The sequence below is a fragment of the Apostichopus japonicus genome, chromosome 20 (assembly GCF_037975245.1).
Source record: "Apostichopus japonicus isolate 1M-3 chromosome 20, ASM3797524v1, whole genome shotgun sequence".
Lineage (NCBI taxonomy): Eukaryota > Metazoa > Echinodermata > Holothuroidea > Aspidochirotida > Stichopodidae > Apostichopus > Apostichopus japonicus.
Genome location: NC_092580.1, coordinates 17,831,064 through 17,856,314, shown reverse-complemented (window position 1 = coordinate 17,856,314; position 25,251 = coordinate 17,831,064). Strand labels below are relative to the sequence as shown.

General features: G+C 37.1%; 2 protein-coding genes across 3 annotated transcripts in view; both read left to right on the top strand.

Moving 5' to 3' along the window:
• Window positions 1-25,251, top strand: part of LOC139960930 (uncharacterized) — a 54,782-nt gene that overhangs the window by 7,709 nt on the left and 21,822 nt on the right. Inside the window, exons 2-8 of one of the 2 annotated variants that reach the window (XM_071959641.1) lie at window positions 638-829; window positions 2,921-3,076; window positions 3,358-3,505; window positions 5,531-5,771; window positions 6,432-7,018; window positions 7,993-8,100; window positions 8,624-8,661. In XM_071959641.1, the coding sequence (XP_071815742.1) occupies window positions 638-829; window positions 2,921-3,076; window positions 3,358-3,505; window positions 5,531-5,771; window positions 6,432-6,610 (916 nt within the window). In that variant the 3' untranslated portion in view covers window positions 6,611-7,018; window positions 7,993-8,100; window positions 8,624-8,661. Of the gene's footprint in view, window positions 1-637; window positions 830-2,920; window positions 3,077-3,357; window positions 3,506-5,530; window positions 5,772-6,431; window positions 7,019-7,992; window positions 8,101-8,623; window positions 8,909-11,017; window positions 11,228-25,251 lie in introns of those variants that run through there. The other variant, XM_071959640.1, reaches the window with a different exon arrangement.
• Window positions 12,597-25,249, top strand: LOC139960941 (uncharacterized). The gene is made up of 4 exons (XM_071959663.1): window positions 12,597-12,675; window positions 13,926-14,093; window positions 19,504-19,640; window positions 25,109-25,249. Exons 1-3 carry the CDS (start codon window positions 12,612-12,614, stop codon window positions 19,587-19,589), a joined length of 318 nt encoding a protein of 105 aa, XP_071815764.1. The 5' UTR covers window positions 12,597-12,611; the 3' UTR covers window positions 19,590-19,640; window positions 25,109-25,249.

Below are 25,251 nucleotides of genomic sequence, written 5' to 3'. Positions count from 1 at the left end.
TTATACTTACATTATTATTTTTTTTAGATTAAACTTTAATAGACTTTCACACTTTAGGACGATTGTATTTGTACCCTGAAAGAGAAAGCCATGGATGCAATTTTGTTTCCTTGTTTTGTATTTCATCGTTTACATGTGGGCAAATGGTACATGTAGGTCTTCACCTCTGTGCATGATGCACGCATGTAGACACAAAATGTGCATGTATGCACAGGACAAATTTTGACCTGTACAAGAATATAACTGATACCAAATTCATGTAGGGCTGAATCTACATGCACTATGCATGTGGGTCAACATAACTTTGAAACAGTTTGTGAGAAAAATGCTAAATCGATCAGGAAGATACTTAATAAGGGTTATGAATTCAAAATATTATATATAATATAATTCAATATATTCTACACTCATTAATATAATATGTGACAAGACAGTTATCAGAAAGAGACATTATCTTATCAGGTTTCACAAATGACATAATTACATGCTAGGCAGTAATCTTGCAAATGAAAATGGAAAAGAAATTATTTCCCCAAATGGTTAACTACAAAAAAACATTGTTGACAATTAAGTGACACATGAAATACCTTTCATAGTTTTTTTAATTTACATAATGCTCTTTTGACATTCATTGTAGGAATATGTTTCAGACTGCCCATGAGGAAATGCGGAACCTGTTCCGTTTTGGTGGTCGAGGGCAAGGACATGGGCAGGCTCCGGCTAGGAGAGGATCATCTAGCAGAGGGACTAATCAAAGGTATCGCCCATATACGCAACAGGCATCAGCTGGGAAAGCTATTGATGTTGTCCTCCTTTTGACCCCAAATGAGTAAGTTTGACCTTCCTTCAATGTTGAATCACACTAAATTTCACTGTGCACATATGCCTAAGTAACAAATTATTATAGATTATTATGTAAATTCCTGAGTGCTCAATTTTTCATAAGGGTTTTAAACATGGTATGATTTATTTTTGATAGTGACACAGGCAGACTACATCAGGGCCCACAGTGGAGGGGGTGGGGGGTGGGGATTTTTTCCAAGTCCTTGCACATTAATTTGGCAGTATTATTCAGAAATATTTACATTTCCAAGATCAATTTAACAACCTTGGCAAATACTTAGATAATCATCACATATATCAGACCCTACAAAACATGACTCTGACAATTCAAAAAGTGGGCGACATACTTGCCTTGGCCACAGTGAATCTATGCAATCATGTTGGTATGTGCGTACATGTAGGGTAATAATGTCCGAGGACTTGAACAAAGGAAGTTCTTAGAAGAAATACACATTTGTGATTTTCAACTTTCAAGTCATCAGAAGACAAAGGTTAGGGTATTGTCAATTTTACGGTCTATTCGGTTAGGATAAAGGAAATTTCAATGAAGTCCTCGCACTGAATGTAATGTACACCTGTGTGAGTCATGTGTGTGTGTGATGCCAAGCTTGTAACCAGGTTATCTTAGCAGTCCCAAGTGGGATTATTCTTACGCTTGGTACAAATGTTACCCATATTAGTAGAGTAGGTGAACCCTATGGATTTATAAGAGTTCAAAGGTCATTTGAGGTTAACATGGGTAATTTGCTGAAAACCTTGTAATCGGGCTAGCTCAGTAGAGGAAACCTGGATGAAACTCGTAGTTAGTATGTAGGTCACCCATATTGGGGAGATGAATCCTATTGATTTTATAAGAGGTTAAAGGTCACTTGAGGTAAGCACGGGTCAATTGCTGAAAACCTTGTAATCGGGCTAACTCTATATGGGAAACTTTATGAAACTCATAGTAGTTATGTAGGTCACCCATATTGAGTAGACGAACCATGTTGATTTCATAGGATGTCAACACAGTTCAATTGCTGAAAACCTTGTAATCAGGCTAACTCTATAGGGGAAACATGGATGAAACTCATAGTTGGTATGTAGGTCACCCATATCATTGTTGTATGTAGGTTTCTCAGAGTAGGGGAAACCTAAAATATATAATTTGGACAGAAAGGAGTTAAAAGCAATTTCATCATCAGAATTTTCAATTCAAGCAAGGAATCACAAAACCTTTTGGTTTTATTATAGCAATTATATGCATGCAGTGTTCTCCACGAGGGGTTTTAGGGGGCGGCCCACCCAAGTGAAAATTGCCACTCACAGAAATAGTTACGGCCCCTAAAAAAATCATGCCCCCAAAAATAATCTGCCCCCTGAAAATTTGAAATGTTCCAGAATGTTTAATAAGATGTTTGTTATCAGTTATTGCACATTTTTTTCCTAAGTACCAAATTTTCATCATTCCACTGAGTTTCTGTTGATTTGCTAAGAAGAGAAATGATCTCTCATGTATTAGGACTGTCAATTTCTGTTTAATTTTCTATCCGTTTAAACGGTACAAATGAACGTTCGTTTAATGTTTAAACGGTATCCAATTCCGCGATGTTTGTCCATAAACTAACTTAATGTTACAGATACAATACACAAATAATGTAATAGTAAACTGTATATGGTGCACTAGTATGTATGCCTACGGTATCTACATGATGCCTTGCACGATGTACACATGAGATTTCTAAATAAAAAAGGTTTCGAAGCAAGGCCTGGGAATTAAGTGTCATTTCCCGTGATCTAGCTAGGAGGTATTTTTTGCAAAATGTTCTTGTATATCTGTGGAGAACACTGGCATGCCTAACGTTAGTGCCTTAGACACAAATAGTTACTTATAAGTAGCGTATAAATTGACCATTTTGTGATGCATGCATAAATCTGCTAGCCTATATACACCGTGGCTAAAATTAGCCAAATTAATACGTTTGGATTATTTTGTCGGTTACCGACGGGTATATGGTCCAGGGTATCTTGGTCCGATTTTTCTCCCCGGTGCATATACATATAGGTTATGTACGTACATACATATTCTACTCTACAGATCCTCAACAATTAGAGGACAGAACAGAGCAAGGCTGCATAAAAAAGGATGCATTATTGATAAGTTCTTTTACCGCAAGTCATGGCAATCTGAAGAAGTAACAAGGAGGCTGCAAGATGCTTTTGCTGATAGACTGAATGATGGATCTTCCATGAGGTAAATTATATGAAATATGCAGGGTTATAGGCAAGGAATGTGTGAGTGGCGGTTGATTTTTCTGGAGTGGCAGTTATTTTGACACCCATTCATTTTACATTCATTTTAAAACACTGTTTACCAAATTTTGTACCAGTCGATGGGAAGCTATATCTTCTAACTTCCCAATCCCCACGGAAATAACTCATTTTGATAATTACAAGTCTAGATCAATATGTTAGTTTATTATAATAGCATCAGAACCACTTTTGCATATTTACATTCCGGATTTTGTCTCAAAGTTTTCAGATTCTAAAGCCTGAGGGGCAAACCTTGGTAGTTCCAAGATTAGCACAAGGAGAAAAAATGTCTGGAGCCAAGGTTTGTGACATTTTTGCTCAGAAAACCATGTACCTGCGCCCAGAGAGAAGGATATCTGTAGATACCTCGGTATGTATATTTCCTTTCATATTTTAGGGGCAATTGGGAATTAAGTTAGCCGTGGAAGTTAATTTGCATGGGATAGGTGCTGTTATATCATGGGATAGTCAGCTATCCCCCAATATGAAATAGCAAAATATTAAAAAAATATTTATTAAACAAAATGACAAAAATAGAGACATTTTCATTAGTCACATTGCTTAATTAAGGAAATATGTCAAATGTCATGTACCTGATGTTTCACTATACTTTAACCTCCCGAGAAACCCACAATGTGTAATAGAGCATCATGGGAAGGTGCTGTATTACAATCATTTTGTAACAACCAGCATTACAAATTGCTCATTATGACAATGTGCAAGAACATCAGAGCCTACAACTAGTCATAAACTACATTAAAAATATATTATTAAGTATATTTAAACAGATAGGCATGATTTTATCACAGAAATTACATACCTAACATTTGAAACCTAAACTTGGCATAGATCTAGACTTAGCTATGTAGTATGCTTACTAAGCATAATAAGTGACCATTTTGGCTAGTCGTCAATTGGCTAAATTTGACAAAATTTATATATAGATAGATAACTGTATTCCCTACCTACATATGTCAAATGGTTATATTTTGAAATCTCATATTCATAGTATGGGGGGGGGGGGGGTTTGGGCATTGGAGGGGGTGGTTAGAAATTTACATTATAGTTTTACCTGGCCACATTGTTTAACAAAATAGGTGTGGCATCATGTATATTAGGCCTATAAATTATTACTGGCCAAAAAGTAAAACACTTCTTTTTTTTCGGGGGAAATTATATGTATATATTTACAGACATGAGACAAAATGGGAAACGTCGATGACGGTAGCCTGATGCAATACATTTTGGTCTTAGGGAAGCTGGACCAACTTCGGGGCCCATGACACCTATCGGATACCGAGTTTTCGATGACATAATATTAGGGTCACATTCATGACTGATCATTTCAGTCTCGCATGCAGTCCACCTGTAGGGCCTATACATCTACAGATACTACCTTGATAGAGGATTCGGTGACGTTAATCATGAAGTGAATGGGAGAGGTATCCAAATTAGCCTTTTGTCTTTGCTACACCTCCCGACGGGGCTGTGGCCCCCTCTGACTTCCACCCCTACAGTGATTGGTGCTAAAAACAACACATTTTGCACAAATTACATCCGAAAACAATACCAGCTGAAAGTAATATATAACTGCACACAAAGTGCGCTGATAATTTGCAATGTTTCCTCCGATTGGGGTGCTGTAAACACGGCACAAGTGACATGTAAATATATACACATGACAAATATTGGGGGGCTAAATATACCTTTAGCCCCCTTACATTTTTCGTTGAGGTGATGAGCCCCCCAAGTCCCCCTCCTTCCCCCCTCAGTTCTGCCGCCACTGGCCCGGTTGATGCTGAATGCAATGTGACATGAATTATATATACATATAAGTAGGTATACATGTATGTAGGATCAGAGCAGCCCAAACTTTATCATGAGGTCAAACATCATGCACATGCATGCCTGGTACTGATGTACGTATGTACGTAGCTTGATTGGCTTACACCACACAATATATATACACTGCATAAGTGCATATTGGAATAATATCTAGCCCCTCCACCATATAGTTTTGATGCGCAACAAATGTATATGCGAGACGGACGGCAGTCGATCATCACAGAGTTATTTTGAAGTTTTAATATAATGTATTTTCGGAGCAGAGTAAATGGAAATATATCTGTAGGTCAAATATTGCTGCACTCATTCTGGAATCGGACAAAAATTGTCAAGTCCGGGAGGTTCGAGTTCTTGTGGTCCGAGTAAGAGCCCTTCAAAACCGGACTCCAGTCCGGACTAGGGTCTGAGATATTAGTTAAATTTATTGCAGACACTGGTCAATCACTGCAGAAGCACTGAATATTTGACTGTTCTTAGGTTGGGTTGGGTTGTCCTAGATTTTAATCCAAGATTGCTTTTGGTTTTATATCTGGTGCTCCTTGATCCATAGGATGAGGAAGATAATGACATGCCAGACCCGTTCTTAGGACCATCAACATCATCATCACCACCATCATTAGCACATGCATCCTCATCATCTAGATCTGCTTTGGGGTCCACTGCCCCTCAAAGGACATCAGCATTGACATCATCAGTATCCACAGCACAATGTGCCCCTCCAACAGCAAGAGCTTGCCCGCAGTGTACCTTTCTTAACTCATCTAACACAGATTACTGTGAGATATGTGAAGGTATGCGTGCATGCAATGTATCAATTTGAAAACAGCTACTTCTGATAATATATATGCTTTTTCTTTCTCTCAATTTTTGCACAAATCCACATATGACTCTGCACTCTGATGAGTATATGTGGCTTCAAAATCAAATTCATAAAATTCCATATCCTTGCCACATATCTGGTTAGGGATATATTTTTGTATCATGTCCACTAGAAGTTTACATACTCTAACCCTTGAGCTAGTGCAGAATGGACTCATTGGACTGGGGATCATCTTTATTAATTAGGAGGATTTGTTTTATGCTTTTGGATATTTTCTTAATCATAAATATAATCTGATCAAATAATTAATTACTTCATTGCTAGAATGGTCAGGCATCCAACCAGTGTATATGGATGGGTCAGGGTTAAAGTGTCATCCAGCAGGGGCGGTGCCCATCGGGGGCACAGGCCCCTCCCTGCAGCGGAGTGCCCCCCCGTCTCGGAAAAAATAGGGGCTTTATGCTTTACCGTATACAATGTGTACAATAACACGTTTTGTTGAGGAATTTGGCACCCACGCCGGGGAACTCGGGCCCCCTCTTCGGGAAAATCCTGGCGCCACCCCTCATTCAGTGGAACTGGGCCATAACTACATCATATTGAGTTTTCAGCTTTTTATTTTTAATTTCAGCCACTCTGTCTCCATCAGTCAGTTCTGTCAGTCAGTCAGTCTGTCAGGTCCTGCCATCGTCAGGGGATGATCCTTCCCAGCAAAGTAGGAAACTGAAGAATCCAGCTTCACTGATACAAGACTTCATATCCCTCATTCACTTCAACAACAAACCTACAAACAACCTGTATGTTCATTGAGATGAACTATTTAATGACAACATTGCCTTCTTCAAGAATTGCAGGTTTGATGCTAAGAGTGGATCCATCAGACTGCACTTTGAAGGAGAAGAAGGCATTGATGCTGGAGGACTTATCCGTGAACATTTTTGTATCTTCTTTCAAGAGGTCCAGTCACCGGAAAAAAACCTAGTTATATCAACGCCTACAGGAAAACTGCTTCCTTCAAACAATCAATTCCACACATTCTCAGGGATGTACCAGGTGTTGGGGAATGCGATTGGCACTGCACTTCTGAATGAAGTGTCAGTAGAAATTCCCTTACATAAGGCAGTGATTGCAGTCATACTAAAGAAGACACAGGAAGAAATTTATGCACAGCTGCATAAAAATGACATCGACTTGAGCCTCCAAGATTTCATAACAGAGGTAATGAGAGTAATACATGTAGGAAAAAAAATTTGGAACCAAATGTTGATTATATATTTACCAAATTTCATGTGGATTGCACAATGTTTGGTAATTTGACCTAAAATGACTGCTGGTGACATCCATATGACCTTCAAATTCCTTGCCATTGTGATCATTCTTGTTAAATCAGTCAATTATTGGTCAAAAGGTCCTAAATTGTTGAATTCCCCATTTTGTAGTTAAACTTTGCATTAACTGGCTATTTTTAAAATGAACATTTAATTAGTGTAGTGTAGTATTAATTAGTGACAATTAGCAGTCCATGCTTATAATCCCCCCTCAAAAAAAAAATGTGTAAACAAGGTTTGTAAGCTTCATTTCTAACTTGTAATAAGTGTTATACAATTGCACCAAAACAAAGGTTTATTGTACTCTCAACATGTATAAAGTGTGTCATGAATGGTGATTCTTTAGTTATTGCTTTTCCAACTATATGTAGCCAATTTGTGTCTAGTCAGTGACGTAGAATGCATATAGGTTCGGATGGCTGGAGATCATTTATGTGCTGATACACCAAAACAAATTATTATGTGTGCATGATTTGTCAGATGATAGTTAAAAGAATATTCCAGAGGAAAACTGATGTTCAACTTTGTAATGATTATTCAGAATCAGGCAATATCTGTGACATCACAATTGCACATTGAATCCACAAGCTTTCGTTTTTCTTAATTTAATGATTTTAAATTATCCATGGAAATAGAATATCCAAGTAACAACTGTTGTAAAATACATTTGTAATAAAAATGTTACAAACTTTGGCATACCATTTCAAATTGGTATGAATAACAAAGACTTTTCCACAGCAAGTGAGCTGATGACATCACAAAAGTGGCCACATACCTAACCAAAATGATTTTGCTCTCGACTATTTCATATGATAAAATATATTAATGCATTTTTCCTAATTTGTTTTTTTCCTGTCCTTAAAGCTATTGGAAGAGACAGATGAGGACATGTTTCAGCAACTGTTGTCTGATGAGAGCAAGCCAACACACTGGCTTGACAGCTGTGGGTGGCCAGCTGCAAAGGCAATGAAGGTGAGTGTACCAATTTTAGATTGGCATACATGGGCAATATCATTCAATGAAAGAGTGGTTTAGTTGATGAAGTAATTGGAAGAGCTTAAAAGCACAAAGCACAAAGTAATGCAAAGGAGGACCTTGTATAAGTTGTGTAGCTTGGAACATCCAGTGGTTTTGACAGAAATATATGTCCATAGATATGTTCCAGGAAATTGACATGTTATGAATTTTATTGAAGCCTGTATTTTCAAAGTTAGGTCCTGTTTATGGTTTTCATGACAGAGACAGTGTACATGCATGACTATCACTAGTTTTAAAAATGTAGGTCAGGGCTAATTATGACTGCCACCCCCCCCCCCCCAAAATACAGTGGGCAAGTCAGCTGTACACCAGAGACATTATGTATAAAAAATCAGAAAGAAATCCCCACCACTCAAAAAATGACCTTATTGGGCCACTGACTACCATGGTTATGTTAGATGAGATTGTACACAATTACAGGCTGATAAGTTAATTAGTTGTCTATTGTTTTGTACAGGTATAGAAAACAAACATGAAATAGCTCTTTGTCTCATGTTCCATTATACCATTGGGATAAGGAGGGATGCCATCGATGCCATGCAGAAGGGTCTCTTGGATTGCATTCCAGAGCTCCACATGGTTGATCTAGAAGCCTTTGCAGATCTCTTGGCTATCAGACCTATCTTGGCCAAGGATTTGAAGATCATGGTGCAAGAAGCTTTGCAAAAGCTTGACAGACCTGCAGAGTCTGAAGGGTATCGGAGGACTGTCAGCTTTATATCCAGCTTCTTCACAGATTTGGGTAATTAATTACCTCTAATTATGACACTTCCAACATATCGTAAGGCTCAGTTATTTTGGTCTGAAAATTCAAGCTCGCTACATGTGCAGACTACATTTTTGGTTGCAATGCCAAAGGCCGAGTAACCTCTGCAACCCTGTCGGTATGTTTGTATTATATATTAATATTCGTGAGTGGGTGGGGCTAAATGCTTAATCCCTCAAAGTAGTTTGTAAACATGGAATTGTAGAAACAATATGATGAACTACTGTCATATTGAATTGTTAGATGCTCCATGATTAGATGTGCCCTATTTTTTTGTTTTCCTTGACATGAATATTAATGAGTGGCAGGACAGTCAAATTCTTAAAATGTCAGTATTTTGCAATTGCATGTCCAATTTACTTCATACTTTGTCGTGTGATGTTAGATGATCATTGATGAGAGATCCTCATTAATATTCATGAATGCATTATTAATGCTAAATTTATCAGAATGGCCTGTAAACATAAAAGAAGTATATTGAATTTATGTCAACTTGAACTGGTAGATGTCCCAAGATATGCCCTGTACAGTAGTTGTCTATGACATGAATAATTGTTAGCGGGCGGGCTAAAATGTCAATATCTTTGCGAATGTATGTCTGATCAGCTTCATCCTTGGTATGGTGATAGATGATGAGATGTTCATTGGCACATGACAATGGAATTCCTCACCTGTCTCCAATGTTCAGGTATGTCAGATAACTAATAAAATTTCACCAATGGCATTGGAACCACTAAATCTTTTGGTTTTCTGGTCAAATACATTCATATTCAAAATTATATGAAATGCAAGGTTTAAAACAATGATGTGTTGCAATAGCTTTTTATGAGAAATTTGTATAAACAGACTGTCTGATGGCTTTTATATTGCCAACTTGGAAATACTTATGATATTAATTACTTATTGATTCATACAAATACTTATTATTACATATTATACCCATGCCTTTAATACTCATGACAACAGAATAATCAATACGGATGATCTATACCACAAAATAGCCAGAGTGTCATTTGTCATACATCAAGCATGATATACCTGTATATTTTCATCAGAATTTGAAATATTTTTATATAATATATATATTAAAACATTTTATGTTCATTTTATGTTGGCGTGTGTGGACGTGTTTTGCAGCAGGTCCGAGGACTTGAACAAAGGAATTCCAAGTCCTCGGAAGACAAATTCAATAGAAACAAAAGGTCTTAGGACGTTCGAACAATGGTTAGGGTATTGTCAGGTTAGGGCGCGGACAAAGCAAATTACAATGGAGTCCTCAGACATAGTGTAAAACCCACCTGTATGCATGAATGTGTGTGTGTGTATGGACATGTAGGGTCATAACGTCCGAGGACTTGAACAAAGGAATTTGAAGTCCTTGGAAGACAAACAAAGGTTAGGGTTTTGTCAATGTGAGGGTCTATGAGGTTAGGATAAAGGTAATTTAAATGAAGTCCTCTGACTGAATGTAATGTACACCTGTGTGTGTGTGTCATGTGTGTGTGTGACGCCAAGCTTGTAACCACGTTATCTCAGCAGTCCCAAGTTGGATTAATATCTTACTTGGTACATTTGTTAGCCATATTGAGTAGATGATTCCTATTGATTTTGAAAGTGGTCAAAGCTCATATGAGGCCAATAGGGGTCAAACACTGAAAAACTTTTAACAATGTTATCTTAACAGTCCCAAGTTGGATTAATCTTATTCCTCGTACATTATGTTGCTTGTTATGTCTTAAGAGTTGTCTGGTGAATGTGCTTGACTTGAATTGACTACCTCACTGTTGTGTGTAAACATGTGACAGCTTGCCAGTCTTGACAGGCAGATGCATCATGTTGTATAGGTGTCGTGTGGACCTATTGGTTTCATTAGCAATATCATGCATATTAGCTTACAGTATTGAAAACTTTGCAAAAAGGCTAATGATAACACTCTTTAATATTTTATGGCATTGGAACCACTAAACATTTTGGGGTTTATGATTGTATAGTATTCACAAAAATATACTTATCATAGCCTGATCAATAAAATGTATTTATGATTCCCATTGGTTCATAACAAAAAATATATGTTCTATTTTTTAGATGACACAGACGCACATATTCTTGCAAAGTTTGCAACTGGCAGCCCTTCATTCTCCTCTGACCAGAAGCTAACAATTGCTGTTAACACCTTACGTCCTGAGGAGGTTTCACCCATCGCCAATACTTGTCAGTGTTCAATTATGTTTCCTCAGGGCCATACCACCTATGCCTCTTTCAAAACAACAGTACTGGACAGGATGGCACAGACTGGTGATTATTTTGGCAGGTTTTGAATCAATATTTCTGTCATAAACTATATGTAGGCATATGCAGTTATACACACTAACTCAAGGGAGTGTTTGTACTAACATGGCATCCATGATTACCTTCAAGGTAACATTTTAGGCATAGTACCAAATTAGTTGTACAATATTTTATCATCTTGTTCTTTTCACTGTTTTTCTTTGCTTAGAAATAGTTCCTTTGTGATCATTCAGTGTTTTATTAACTTGTTAAAGGTATACAATTCTGGCTCCAAAGTGAATTTCACAGACCTCATGAAATTCATGATTGGATCAAGCCCCATTCATTAAATCAAATGAGCTGACCAGTCTAGAACATGTTTAGCATACTTGGGGGTGAGCATTGTTTACCTTTAAGGTGTTCAAAAATGTATGTTTTAAAAGCTCATACCAAAATGAGCTTTTGTGATCATGCTCCTATGTATCTATCTATTCCTCTGTCCACAATTTTTTCAAGTTATCCGTTGCATGATTTTATTTTATGATATTTGGACTTAAATATAATCATTGGGTGATGAGCTATTTTTGGGTGATAGGAATTGGAGGTTACATGTCATCTAGGGAGCAGCTGAGGTAATTACCTGAAAATGCTTTAAAGTGTACAGCTTTTATTGCATTTGAAACTTGAGTGGTGCTTCCTTCATGGTGTTCAGGTACTTTATAGTCATCTAGGTTTCATTATCTGAAAACACTTCAAAACTGCCGCCTCCCACAGGTTGTACTGAACATTACTGAAAATAACATGTCCTTGGGAAGTGCTTCATACGAAGTGTTCAGGCAGTTGAAAGTCAAATGTCATCTTGGAAGCCTTTCCTGCTTGTTTGTTCCTTTGCGTCTTTTTTTTTTATTCATCTAGCTGGTTGTAAATTTTGGAGGATTTTCAGGCTATTTTAAATTTTCATAACACAAGTGGCTTTCATGGGCCGGTGTTGAAATAATGATATTATTATACATCATCTTTTTCAAGATGTTTTTTTTTCCTTCCAATTGAGACGAGATGTGGTTGTACAACAGTATGTAATGATGAACAGACATTGTTAAAATCAAATTAAATTTTTATTACTTATATTGCCTTGGTCGACTAGAATATTCACTCTTAATTTTTCCTGATAAAAATAGTTTCATCCTTTTCAGGATAATTTTAATCCATTCCCGGATAAAATTCAACCATTCCCGATTCAATTTCATTAGGCATGGTATCATTTCATTGTACCGTTCCTGATCAAAACGTAAAGCTTGATGCTATTGGCTGATGTACATCATGTGACCTGCAGCGCTCGAACGTACGCTATTCGTACACGGTCTTACACAGACGCCATTTTTTCGAAATTTTGCACTCACGAAATGCTCTTATGGATCTCGTAGAAGCAAAATTACTGCAATGGGGATTGGAGAAGTACGTCAAGAATTTCAAAGGTGAGTTATTAGGCACTTTCCATTTCGTTTGTTGTGTTAATCATACGCAATAAAGTTAGTGATTTGAAGAAGCTATGCTCACTCCGTCACGGGTTTACTCTGGCCTAGCATTATACAGTGTACACTATAGTGTGTAGCGTGTGGTGTGAAAAATATAAACGCTAGGTTTTTGATTGACTGTACTGTACAGTATACTACAGTACTGTACATGCCTACACACAACAGTATGCAGTACTATTGTGAAGCCTCTATGGTGCTACAGGGCAAACAGTATTACTGTATGGTGGGTTCTAATGTTCAGTTGCTACTTCACCACAAAGTGGATTGTAATTTTTCGATAACCAAATAATTTGAATGACATAAGTAAGGCAGGCAAGGCCTAATAAGGGTTCCTGGTAATTTAGATTTAGGTAATGTAAGACTTGCCTACAGTGGGAATCAGTCTTTCCCTTGTATGTTCTACTGTATATAAGGTGATCATTTACAAATAAGGCATAGACCTATATGCTACTGTAGTGTTGTGGTTGGACTGGGCCCAGTAGTGGAGTGTACTAATCTGTACTTTTGCGTTGAAATGAAAACAACACTGATTTTTCTTACTTTTTTTTTTTTAATCAATATTTAAATAAGTTTCTGCAAAAGAAAAAAACAGAAATGGTAAAGTCGTCATTAAATCGCAAATACATTTGTAGGCTAGTGTCCATAGGTTCATGGTATTGTGTAATAGTACAGTCGACGCTTGAAGTAGCGGTTCCGCGAATATTTCAGGTATACCCGGTTATACCGAGCAGGTATGCCGCTTTATGTTAATGCTTATACCGATGCACCTTAGCATAAAGTTGCTTATGGTCTTGCCTAGTTATGGCAAAAAGAGGGGCAAAATAACACACTAAATGGTATGCAGAAACTTCTCTGAATTCTTATACTGTTCATGGAAATAGATCATAAGGATCTGAGATCCGTATTGAAACGTTCAGTAAACTTCATTTATGGCAATATGTTTTAAAATGCAAAAAAAGGTAAGGAAAAATTGGCCAAATACAGGTCTTTTCAAATTGTGTTCATATACCATACTGTGTGCAAAAGTGGGTGCTGTACAGTAAGCTTGTGATAAAAATAGGCTCTTAATTGCATGAAGTCTGCAGATAAAAAAAAAAATTGCAGAAATGAACTTTCATAGAGGTATTACTACAATGAATTTTTAGAGAAGTAACATTTTTCTATCATATGTTTTCTTTGCTAAATTTCAGGAAGTCTACTAGTTTTGTGCTGGCACAGGTGCCATGAAGCAACAGGCTACCCGGAAAACCGACTGCGATACGTGAGGAGAAAGGACCAAACTAAGACAAAGAAGTCTGTTCGTGACCCTCATAAACCTTCAAAGCTGGTTGACACAACAGATTTGGAATTGACATCAGGTAAAGTAAAATTTATTTATTTGTTTGTTTATTTATTTATTTCATTGGTTCTATGTTGGCCTAAGTACACCAAGTGCCAAAGGGCTCTTGATATTTTTTAAGTTTTTGAGGAATTTTCCAAAGAATTACCGGTCTATCTGTTCGCAAATACAACGATATATCAGCCATACAATGAGTCAGGGCAAAAAAAGACCAAGAGGTAGGCCCCCGGGCAGCCAAAAGAAGAAAAAAGATTCCGACAGCCAACGCCCAGACCTAAGCTCTAACCTAACCTTGGGCCTATGCTTCAGCCTACCACGTTCAGATGACCCACCTGCCAGTGTCAACGAAAATAATGGGGATACTACCGGTAATCCTTCTGATAATTTGAACTCTGCGATAGAAAGAATTTTCCGTGAATTGAATACTATTCGCTCTGAATTCCAACGTGCCTTCGAGACTCAGGAAGCCGCACTGAACGATTTAAAGGAGCAAAATGTTGATTTGCGAAAAACATGTGAGCGCTTCGAAGCCAGAATCACTGATCTGGAGGCTTCAAAGGATCTTCAAGCGACACTTTTAAACAAGCAGGAACACTTCTCCCGTAGAAACAATGTCAGAATCGTGGGCATCAAAATGGAAGACTCCGAGGACTGCAGTAAAATCGTTAAAGATGTTCTCTCCAAAGTCGGGATTCCTGATTGTCGTGTTGAACGAGCCCATCGAGACAGTAGGGTTGTCACGGGGAGAGACAGACATATTTTGGCAAAGTTATCTTTCTACCAGGACAAATTAACCGCGAGGAGAAACCAGAGACATGCACTACAAAATGAGGATTATTTTATCATCGATGACTTAACTCGAGATGATCTGGAGGAGAAAAGGAAGTGGCAAAAGAAGGTGTCAGAACTGTACCAGTCAGGTACAAAACTACATTTTTCTGGAGGCCGCTGGCGTTTGTCCAATGGCAAGCCATATAACTTTCATTAATTTTGTACTTGTGGTTATTCTCGTTGTCATTACTGCGGACAGCGTACTTGTTAACGCTCCTTTAAATGCCTGTTTATTATAGGCTGGAAAATTATTTACATATTCTATTCGGCCCTACTAGTGTCCAGTAATCATCCGATACTTACGCGAATGTGGCATATTTTTTCAACCGGACTGAGACGTTACATCGTATACATCTTACAATGTTTTCGCGATTTATCCGATTGGATTGACTTTATTTTACCTTATTTTTTTAACTCCATACGAAGATGTTTACATATACATAACCCATTATTTATCTTTACGGAAACGGTATACACTTTTTACGTTATATATTGTACTGTGCTCGATATGCTAGTACTCGATAAAGCTGATTGTTTATATACATCGCAATGGAAACGAATCTAAAACTTATCTCTTTCAACGCCAGGGGACTTCGACAAACAATGAAAAGGAGACAATTATTCGCATACCTTCACAGACGCAATGCTGACATAGTCATGCTGCAGGAAACACATAGCTCTTTATCGGATTTTAAATACTGGCAGAATGAATGGGGTGGACGTATTGTTTTCTCTCACGGTTCAACAACAAGTCGAGGTGTATGTATACTATTGAATCCCCGCTTAACCTTTAAAGTTCTCAAGGAGGCATCCGATGCACTTGGAAGATTAGTGACACTTGACATTCAAACCCATCAACGTATATACACAATCGCCAGTATTTATGCTCCAAATATTGACACACCCATGTTTTTCACCAGCATATCGAATGTTTTAAATAATTTTCAGGGTAATACCATTATCTGTGGAGGAGATCTTAACTTTGTTTTTAACCTAGACCTGGACAAAATTGGCGGAAACAAAAGAACTAATTTCAAAGCGCGAGAAAAATGCTTAGAGTTTATGGATTCACATAACCTTATTGATATCTGGAGAGAACGAAATCCTTTTGTTAAAAACTATACTTGGAGCTCCAATGTAACACCAGGTATACACTGCAGACTGGACTACTTCCTTATATCAAGACCGGAAAGTTATGCAGTTACTGATGATGTTTTCTCCCCTGGCCTTCAATCCGATCATTCATTCATCTGTCTATCAGTCTCCACCCAATTAGCTAGCAGAGGCCCAGGCTATTGGAAATTAAACAACTCGCTTCTGCATGACCAAATCTATATTGATCTCATCAATGAATTAATTCGTAATGGGCTCGAGATGGATACTGATCAGGATCCTACACGGCGATGGGAGATGCTAAAGTTTAACATTCGTCAGACTAGCATGACTTTCTCGAAAGATCGGGCCAAAGAGAGACGGGCAAAAGAACATGATCTTATTAATAAAATTGCCGAGCTCGAACAACAATTATATCTTGAGGAATCAGCAAATGTACGATCACGATTTAAGGAAGCCCACAACGAACTTATGTTACTTTATGACTATAAGCTCCGAGGTACCATCATCAGGTCTCGTGCACGTTGGGTGGAAGAAGGAGAACAAAACTCAAAATACTTTTTAAATTTAGAAAGAAGGAACAAATCACTTAATTCCATTCAACGACTTGAGAAAAGTAACGGTAGTATTGTTATGGACAAGGACCGTATTCTCGAGGAGATGAAGAATTTTTATAAGGAGCTCTACAGCTCAGATGGATGCATTCCCGACCCTTTCTTCAACGGGCTACCAGACCAAAATGTCGATGTACAGTCTTGTGATGGTGTCCTCACTCTAGATGCGTGCTACCAAGCTCTATCAGCGATGCATAACGTCAAAGCCCCAGGCAGTGACGGACTATCTGTGAACTTTTACAAAACTTTTTGGCCTTTAATAGGGCAATTGGTAATAGATTCATTAAATTATGGGTATGATAATGGGAGTCTGGCGGCGGAGCAGTCAAGAGGCATTGTGACATTAATTTTAAAACCTGAGAAGAGTCCTGCCTTTTTACAAAATTATCGGCCCATCACACTCCTGAATACTGACTATAAAATTGGCGCGAAAGCGATAGCTTCTAGATTAAAATCTGTTATCCATAATATCATTGGTCCTCAGCAGACCAGTTTTTTGAAAAATAGATTTATTGGGGAAAACATTAGATTTGTCTTAGACTTAATAGAGTATTGCTCTCATCACGAAATCCCAGGGTTTTTGTTTCTTGTAGATTTCGAAAAAGCCTTTGATAAGTTAGAATGGTCGTTCGTTAAAACAACTCTTTCATATTTCAACTTTGGTATTAGTTTTAAAAAATGGATAGATGTTTTTTATAGTAACTGTCAAAGTTGTATTTGTAACAATGGTTATTCGACGGGTTTCTTTCCACTTCAACGGGGAGTCCGTCAGGGATGCCCATTAAGCCCATATTTATTTATCTTGGTGGCCGAGGTATTTGCCATAAAAGTACAGAATAATGAGATCATTAAGGGTATTAGAATAAGTAACACAGAAGTAAAAATTATGCAATATGCCGACGACACCACACTTTTTCTTGATGGCAGTGTGACCACGATTACGGAGATGATTCGTATTTTTAAACAGTTAAAAGAAGCTTCAGGTTTGTCTATGAATATGTCCAAGTCTAGTCTTTTTCCGCTGGGCCCATTTAGTAATCATATTCCAGCTGCAGTATATGACTTTAATATTACTATTACGCATGGACCGGTTCAGATGCTTGGGATCACTTTTACAGGAGATGGCAACGATCTGTTCCGGCTGAATTATCAACCGAAACTTTCTAGACTGAAGAATACCTTGAGATTATGGTCATCTAGAGATTTGACCCAGGGCTATAGGGCGTAATATTGTGAAAACATTTGCTTTGTCGCAACTCGTTTTCCTATTTATGGTGTTGCCAAATCCCCCGAATAGTTTCGTAAAGGATTTAGTAAGTATTTTATTCGATTTTATATGGGCGGGAAACCCCGATAAAGTAAAGAGGCTGGTCATGATTAATACTATTGGCAACGGAGGATTAAAAGTTACACACATCATCAGTTTTATAAACAGTTTAAAGTGTACCTGGATTAGGCGATATACAAATGCTATAAACGGTACTTGGAAAATGTTTTTTGATATTGATATATATTTGAAGCCGTTTGGGAAACAGTTTATTTTTCATTGTAACTGCTAAGAATGATGTGAATAGTATAAGAAATTCTTTCATTCGTCAAATAGTCTATGCTTGGTGTGATATTTCATTCTCTACTCCAACAGAAAATTTCGGTAACCAAGTCATTTGGAACAATTCTCATATTCGTATCGACAACAAAATTGTTACGAATCACATTTTATTGGATAGAAATGTTATTTATGTTAGTGACCTGTTTGATGAGCATAATAAGCCGCTAACTTCTGTAAGGTTCAAACAGGTTTTTAATGCTGATATACCTTTTACTTTGTATTGGGGTTTAATAAGTGCAATTCCCCAGTGGTGGAAAAGGTCAGGTTGCCATAGTACTGATGTTATGAACAACAATACTATCATGTGCTTTAATGCCATTCGGGCTAGCTCTACAGTATCTCTCAGCATATCTATAAAATGTATTTACATCGTTTATCAAAAGTTCCGACTGCAAGAGAGAAATGGAGTTGCTCCTTTAAAGATCTGACCAAAAAAGACTGGGACAGGTTTTTTAAGATTCCATACTACACTGTATTAGATGCAAAGCTCCAATACTTTCAGTTTAAATTTTTACATCGTATTATTGCGACAAATAAACTTTTAGCGTTGATGGGTATAAATGATACAGAGGTCTGTTCCTTCTGTAACAGAGAAACTGAGAATATCGAACATCTATTTTGGGACTGTAATTTTACTGGATCTTTCATATTAGACGTAGAGAATCGGTTTTTAAAGCAACAAATCTTCTTTTCAAAACAAAATATTTTTTTCGGGTACGGAAATGGATATAGTCACCCATATAATTTTCTTATAATACACATGAAGTATTATATCTATGATTGTAAGCGAAATAAGAACTTACCAAATATTTGCGATTTTTTCTATAAATTTAAGTTTGCAATTGATGTTGAACGTTATATCCATTCAAAATCAAGTAAGTGTATTAGAAAGATAAAGTAAGTTATATTCAATTACAACAGGCATTTTCTGAATGCCCAGAGTTGTTCCGTTCTTGAAATTTCATTTAAACATGTTCTATGCAAGAATTGTAAAAGGTGATTATAATTTATAACAATATGTATATGCTATATTAAAAATATAAAATATGCTGAATAAATGGAGAAAAAAACATTTTTTTTTAAATTTATTTATTGATTGATTGATTGATTGATTGTTTGTTTGTTTGTTTATTTAGTCTTTCATTCATCCATCCATCCTACCATCCATCCATGCATCCATCCATCCATTCATTCATTCATGTATAGTTTTTGCATCTAGTGACTTTTGTTGCTTAAAACGATATCAATGATTGTTTTCACAGATGATGCAGAGGAGTGTGTTATTTCAGCGATGGTAACGTGTCTAGAGACTGGAGTATCACAGAGCCTTTTATATCAGAGACAATAAGAAGAGTTCTGTGGGAGATATTCTCTCAGAAAATACACAACAGATGGCATGGTAAGAGTTTTACACAATACATGTGCTATTCTAGCTCAGTCACTTGGCGAACAGGAACCCAAACTGAAGTGCGCTAAGCTTACTGTTGCTGTAAGACTTAAGAAGAGTGAATAATGCCATGTTGTAGGCTACACATTATATATCAACGTTAATTGGGCCATAAGAGTATGGTATGAGTGTTTTGCTAGTCCTTTTCTAGCCTTTCCTTGGGTACCTGTTAGGTTGAATGCAATTTTACTGAGCTTCAAAATCATGCAAATCTGCTCTTTCTCTTTCTTTTATGACTCTACTATTTTTAGTACTTGAAGTTAACGAAGGTTGCCTCACATTCTTAAAATCATATATGTTTCTCAGAGAGAATGACCTAACGGTTATGAAATGATTGAGAATCACAATGATAATGATGCATGAATGTGTTGGTGATGGTGGTGGTTTTTTTTTTTTTTTTTTTTTTTTCTCCTCCATATGTATTCACGATCACTTAACATGGTACACAAAAAAATTATACATTGCATAAACAACAATGGTATGGACTGTTACATATTCAAGCAACTGCAGTAAGTATCAGTTAATGTAAGTAGACAGCAAAAGAAACCATTTGCACTACACACAGCTAAAAAAGAGACTTCTACGTAAACAGGTTTGGACAATATGAAAAGGCATTTCTAAGCTCCGGGAAATTCACTTTATTTTTCCGTGGCTGCTTTCGCTTAAAATAATTTAAACTTTCGACGCTCAAAGCAAATTTAAATTTATAAAAGAAATCATCGATATTTGGCTCGGTGTTGCTTGTCTTGCATACGAAAATATAATACTTCAGGTGGATAATTAAGAAGTTGTAAGGGTCACAGTAAACGTTGCCAAAACCCAAAAAGATATCTTGTTTAGAGAAAAAGAATTGTTTATTTAAGAAACGCATTTCGGCATTAAGGATAAAATTTGCCGTCACGTAGCAATCCCAGAAAAGGTGCTGGATTGACTCTTTGTAATTTTGCAAAAGGAGCACAGTGGAGATTCTGACTTCCCCATCAAAAACAAAAGTCTATTAGTACCTAAAATCCTGTGCAGAAATCTAAACTGAAAGAATTGAAGCTTGGCCTCAGAAAGAGTGCTCCAAGGAATACTAAAAATGCGACGCCAGAAGTATTTTGCCACTTTTGAATGGCGGTAGGCGGCCTAGAGATTTTTTTGAGATAGAGTGGGTAACAGAATTGCGAGGCTGAATAAGAATGAATGCACCTGTCAAACAATGTAGAAGATGGATTAGAAAAATTAACTTTACAACAGCCAGACCTCCATTCAATTGGAATGGCATTTATTAAGCCCCAATAAGTTGTAAACGGGAAAGCACGCAGCTGGTATTTATTTTCAAAAGCTTTAAAAGACAGAGGAGCTCCGTTCTCGTCGAAGAGATCGCCCACAAACAAAATGCCTTTTCTATACAAAATATTGTTAAAAACAACATTACCATTAATGCGTAAGAGAGAGTTATTCCACAAATATTCATCTTCGAAAGAGTCAGTGGGTGGCATATAAGTGATGTCACACCATGCCTCACAAATTTGCTTAATAAAACCGTTAGAAATGGTTTTGACATCAGATTTCTTACAGTTGCATTTAAAAAATAGTGTTTTACCAAAAGATAATAAGTAGAGATCAAAGAAAATTTTCCACGGTCCATCCATATCATTTGTATAACGGCGAATCCAGGTACACTTCAAACTTTTAACAAAACTCTCAATGTGAGGTACTTTTAAACCCCCCTCACCTAAACAATTTATCATCGATGAATGTTCAACCTTGTCTGGATTGCCATGCCAGACAAAATCAAAGATGATGTGTTCAACTTCTTTAATGAAGCTTTTTGGCGGATTTGGAAGTATTAAAAACAGATACACTAGCTGAGAAAGCACGAGGCTTTTAACAATAGTATTCCTTCCCACTGGGGTTAAGTCTCTAGTAGACAAATACGTAAACAAGTTTTTAATCTGGATAATTTAGGAATGAAATTCAACCGAAATAGATCGTCGACATTATTAGTAAAGACAATGCCTAAGAAATTTACTGGACCTTGAGTAAGTTTAATACCGAAATCATTAGTAAACACTGGACTATGGTGAATAAAAGGGCCCAACGGAAACAAATAAGACTTGCTCAAATTCACGGCAAGACCAGACGAGAGCTTGAAGTTATTAAGAACAAAAAGAATTTCCCTAAGAGACTGTTTGTTATGATCAATGAAAAAGACAGTGTCATCCGCGTATTGAAGCAACCTTGTTTCCTTACCGGCAATATTAATACCCCTTATAATATGATTACAATTAATTTTTAATGCTAGAATTTCTGCACACAGAATAAAAATGTAAGGGCTTAAGGGGCAACCTTGCCTAACACCTCTATTAATTGAAAAGAAGCCTGTAGTGTAACCATTGTTACACACACAAACATTGCTGTTGTTATAAAGAACATGAATCCACTTTTTAAAGCTATTTCCGAAATTAAAGAAAGTGAGAGTAGAGTGGATAAAGTTCCACTCCAGTCTGTCAAAGGCTTTCTCAAAGTCAATCATAAAAAGAAAACCTGGTACATTTAGCTCAGAAGTATAATTAATTAGATCTAAACAAATCTAATATTTTCGCCAATGAATTTTCCTTTAACGAAACCGCTTTGCTGAGGACCGATTACTTTAGGAATAACAAGTTTTAATCTTGACGCAAGTGCCTTAGCAACAATTTTGTAATCGGTATTCAGTAGAGTGATAGGACGGTAACTTGTAAGGCATGTAGGATCCTTTCCATCTTTTAAAATAAGAGTTACACTTCCTCTAGACTGCTCTTTCAACAAAGTACCACTGAGGTAACTATGGTTAAATGCGTCTAACAAAGTTTGGCCGATCGCTGGCCAAAATTTCTTATAAAAGTTAACAGACAGACTGTCACAACCTGGGGCTTTGTCATTTACCATCGAAAAAAGAGCATGTTTACACTCATTTAGGGAAAGAGAATCTTCGCATAAATCAGATTCTTCTACATCTAGAGATTTATTTGGAAGATTATCAAGGAAGTTCTTTGCCAAGCTAGTGTTTGCACTTCTGTAAAGAGAGGAGTAAAAACTTTTTATTTCTTTTAATATATCATGTTTCTTAGTCAAAACACAGCCATAATTTTTTTGAAGTTTCTGAATTGAACTATTGGTTTTATTTCTTTTTTCTAAACCTAAGAAATACTTTGTGTTTTTCTCCCCCTCCTCAACCCATCTAGCCCTGGACCTAATGATTGTGCCCTGAAGCTTATAATTGTAAATTCCTAGCAGCTCATTTTGGGCCTCCTTTAGTTGTGAGCGAATAATAGCAGTGTCCGAAATATAAAGCTGCTGTTCTAAAGAAGAAATCTTTGAAAGGAGCTCACCTTCTTTCTGACGGCATTTTTTGGCCTTGGCTTTGGCGAAAACCATACTATTTCTTTTAATACAATATTTGAGATACTCCCATCGTGATGATGGGTCCGGAAAAGCAACGGTTGACAGGTTTTTACTGATCAGGTCATTAATAAGGGCAACAAAATTATGATCATTTAGAAGATCGTTATTGAATTTCCAATATCCCGGGCTAGACGGCTAGAATGGCTAGACTAAGATTAACCATAGAATGGTCGGACTGAATACCAGGAAAGGTTATGCTATGTATACAATGCTGGAGGTTCCTAGAAAGAAGAAAGAAATCTAACCTACAATGAATGCCAGGAGTTACGTTAGAACTCCAAGTAAAATTGTTGGACAACGGATTTCTTTCTCTCCACACGTCAATGAGATCAAAGATACCCATCAATGCAATACATTCATCACGTGCCTTAAAGTTAGTCTTTGGCTGGCCACCGATTTAGTCCAGTTGAAGGTTGAATACAAAATTAAAATCGCCTTTGAAAGAATTTGCTTTGTCAGCGATCTCTGTAAAAAATTGCGGGGAGTTGATGTTTGGGGCATATAAAGCAATTAACGTGAGCACAATATCGTGAATCAAGATATCAATAATGATGTATCTACCGCACTGATGAATTTCTTTCTTGATAATAAATCTAAGTTTGGCTTGAATAAAATAGCCACCCCCCGACAACAAGTAGAACCATGGCTGAAAAAAATGTTTCCGCCCCATTCATTGCACCAATAACTTTCGTCACCCAAACAGCTGTGGGTCTCTTGAATGAAAGAAATATCACACTTACGCCTATGTAAATAAGAAAAAAGCTGCCTTCGTTTCTTAAGTTGTCTAATACCTCTAGCATTATAAGAAACAATGGTTAAATCAGCCGCCATTTATATACATTTGTGAGGTACTGAAGGGGTAGTAACAGACATAATACATTAAAGTTAAATAGAGTTGTGAGTCAAAAGAAACATTTTTAAAGTGACATGAAGGAGTAAGTAATAAATAAGGAAAAAAACAATCAAACCTAACGGATAGCAAAATGTGTCCGTCAGACAAAAACCCAGTTTCTCCATATTGGGTAACAAAGGAAACGAGCCAAACGGGCAGAAAGAATACCTTAAAGAATCTTCAATAAAAATAATGACGAAACCGAAGAGAAGAAGTTATTGTTATCACAATATACATGGTCTCACTCGAACTGATAAGATTTTCCACTCTCCAGTCCCGATTTAAGAAAAGTTGTATGGTCTTCCATCACTTCCTCTCCATGCTCCACCAACGAAACGAAGCTTTGTCCCAGCCTGGAATAACTCTTGAACCTGCTGGCTCCATTTTCTTTTTTCCTTTAAGTCTGTTATCGACAGGTCATCCACGATATAGTAATCTTTATCGGCGAGAGCTCTTCTTGCCTTCCTCAAAATATTAATTTTGTCTTGATAAAAAGACACTTTTACCAGAATATGTCTTTCTCTTCCTTCCACGGGCCTACCGTCTCTATGGGCTCTCTCTATTTTACATTCCGGTATTCCGGTCTCCTTAAAGACGTTCTGTGCAATTTCAATGCAATTCTCACCCTGTGCTGATTTAACGTTGATGATTCTAACATTATTTCGGCGAGAAAATCTTTCTTGCTCATTAAGCATCGTATCATGGAGCGTCTTTTCTTCTTCTAGTTTAGCGACTTTTTTTTCCAGAGTTGAGTAGCTCTCTTTAAGAAGTTTGTTCTCACCTCTTAATTCTTCGATAGATTCCGACAGGTTGTCAATTGCTTCTCCAAACTCGTCTTTTATCGTCTGCAATGGTGATGGTGATGGTGGTGGTGATGATGATAGTGAAGATGGTGGTGGTGGTGATGATGATGGAGGTGTTGGTGATGATGATGATGATGATGATGATGATGATGGTGTTGGTGATGATGGTGATGATGAGGAGGAGCTGGTTGCAAAATTTTAAAATTGTGGCAATGTATGACTGTATCCTTGTATGTCAGAATGTTGCAATTTGAAAACAAAAATGTGTAATTTCTCATATATCTTTGCAATAGATTGGCACAAACATACCATCTGTCCTTGAAAAAGTTCAACAGCCACAGCCTTTCGTTTTGGCATGAGGACCAAGAGAGCAACCAGAGCAGGTGTTTAGTAGAGTTGAAAAAAGGGGGCTACCTTGCCAATGACTTCTGCAGAT

Excerpts from the sequence above, each read along its gene's own strand:
- LOC139960941 (XM_071959663.1), top strand. The coding sequence starts at position 12,612 with ATGGATCTCGTAGAAGCAAAATTACTGCAATGGGGATTGGAGAAGTAC. Across the intron at positions 12,676-13,925 it reads GTACGTCAAGAATTTCAAAG|GAAGTCTACTAGTTTTGTGC; the intron begins GTGAGTTATTAG and ends GCTAAATTTCAG. Across the intron at positions 14,094-19,503 it reads AGATTTGGAATTGACATCAG|ATGATGCAGAGGAGTGTGTT; the intron begins GTAAAGTAAAAT and ends TTGTTTTCACAG.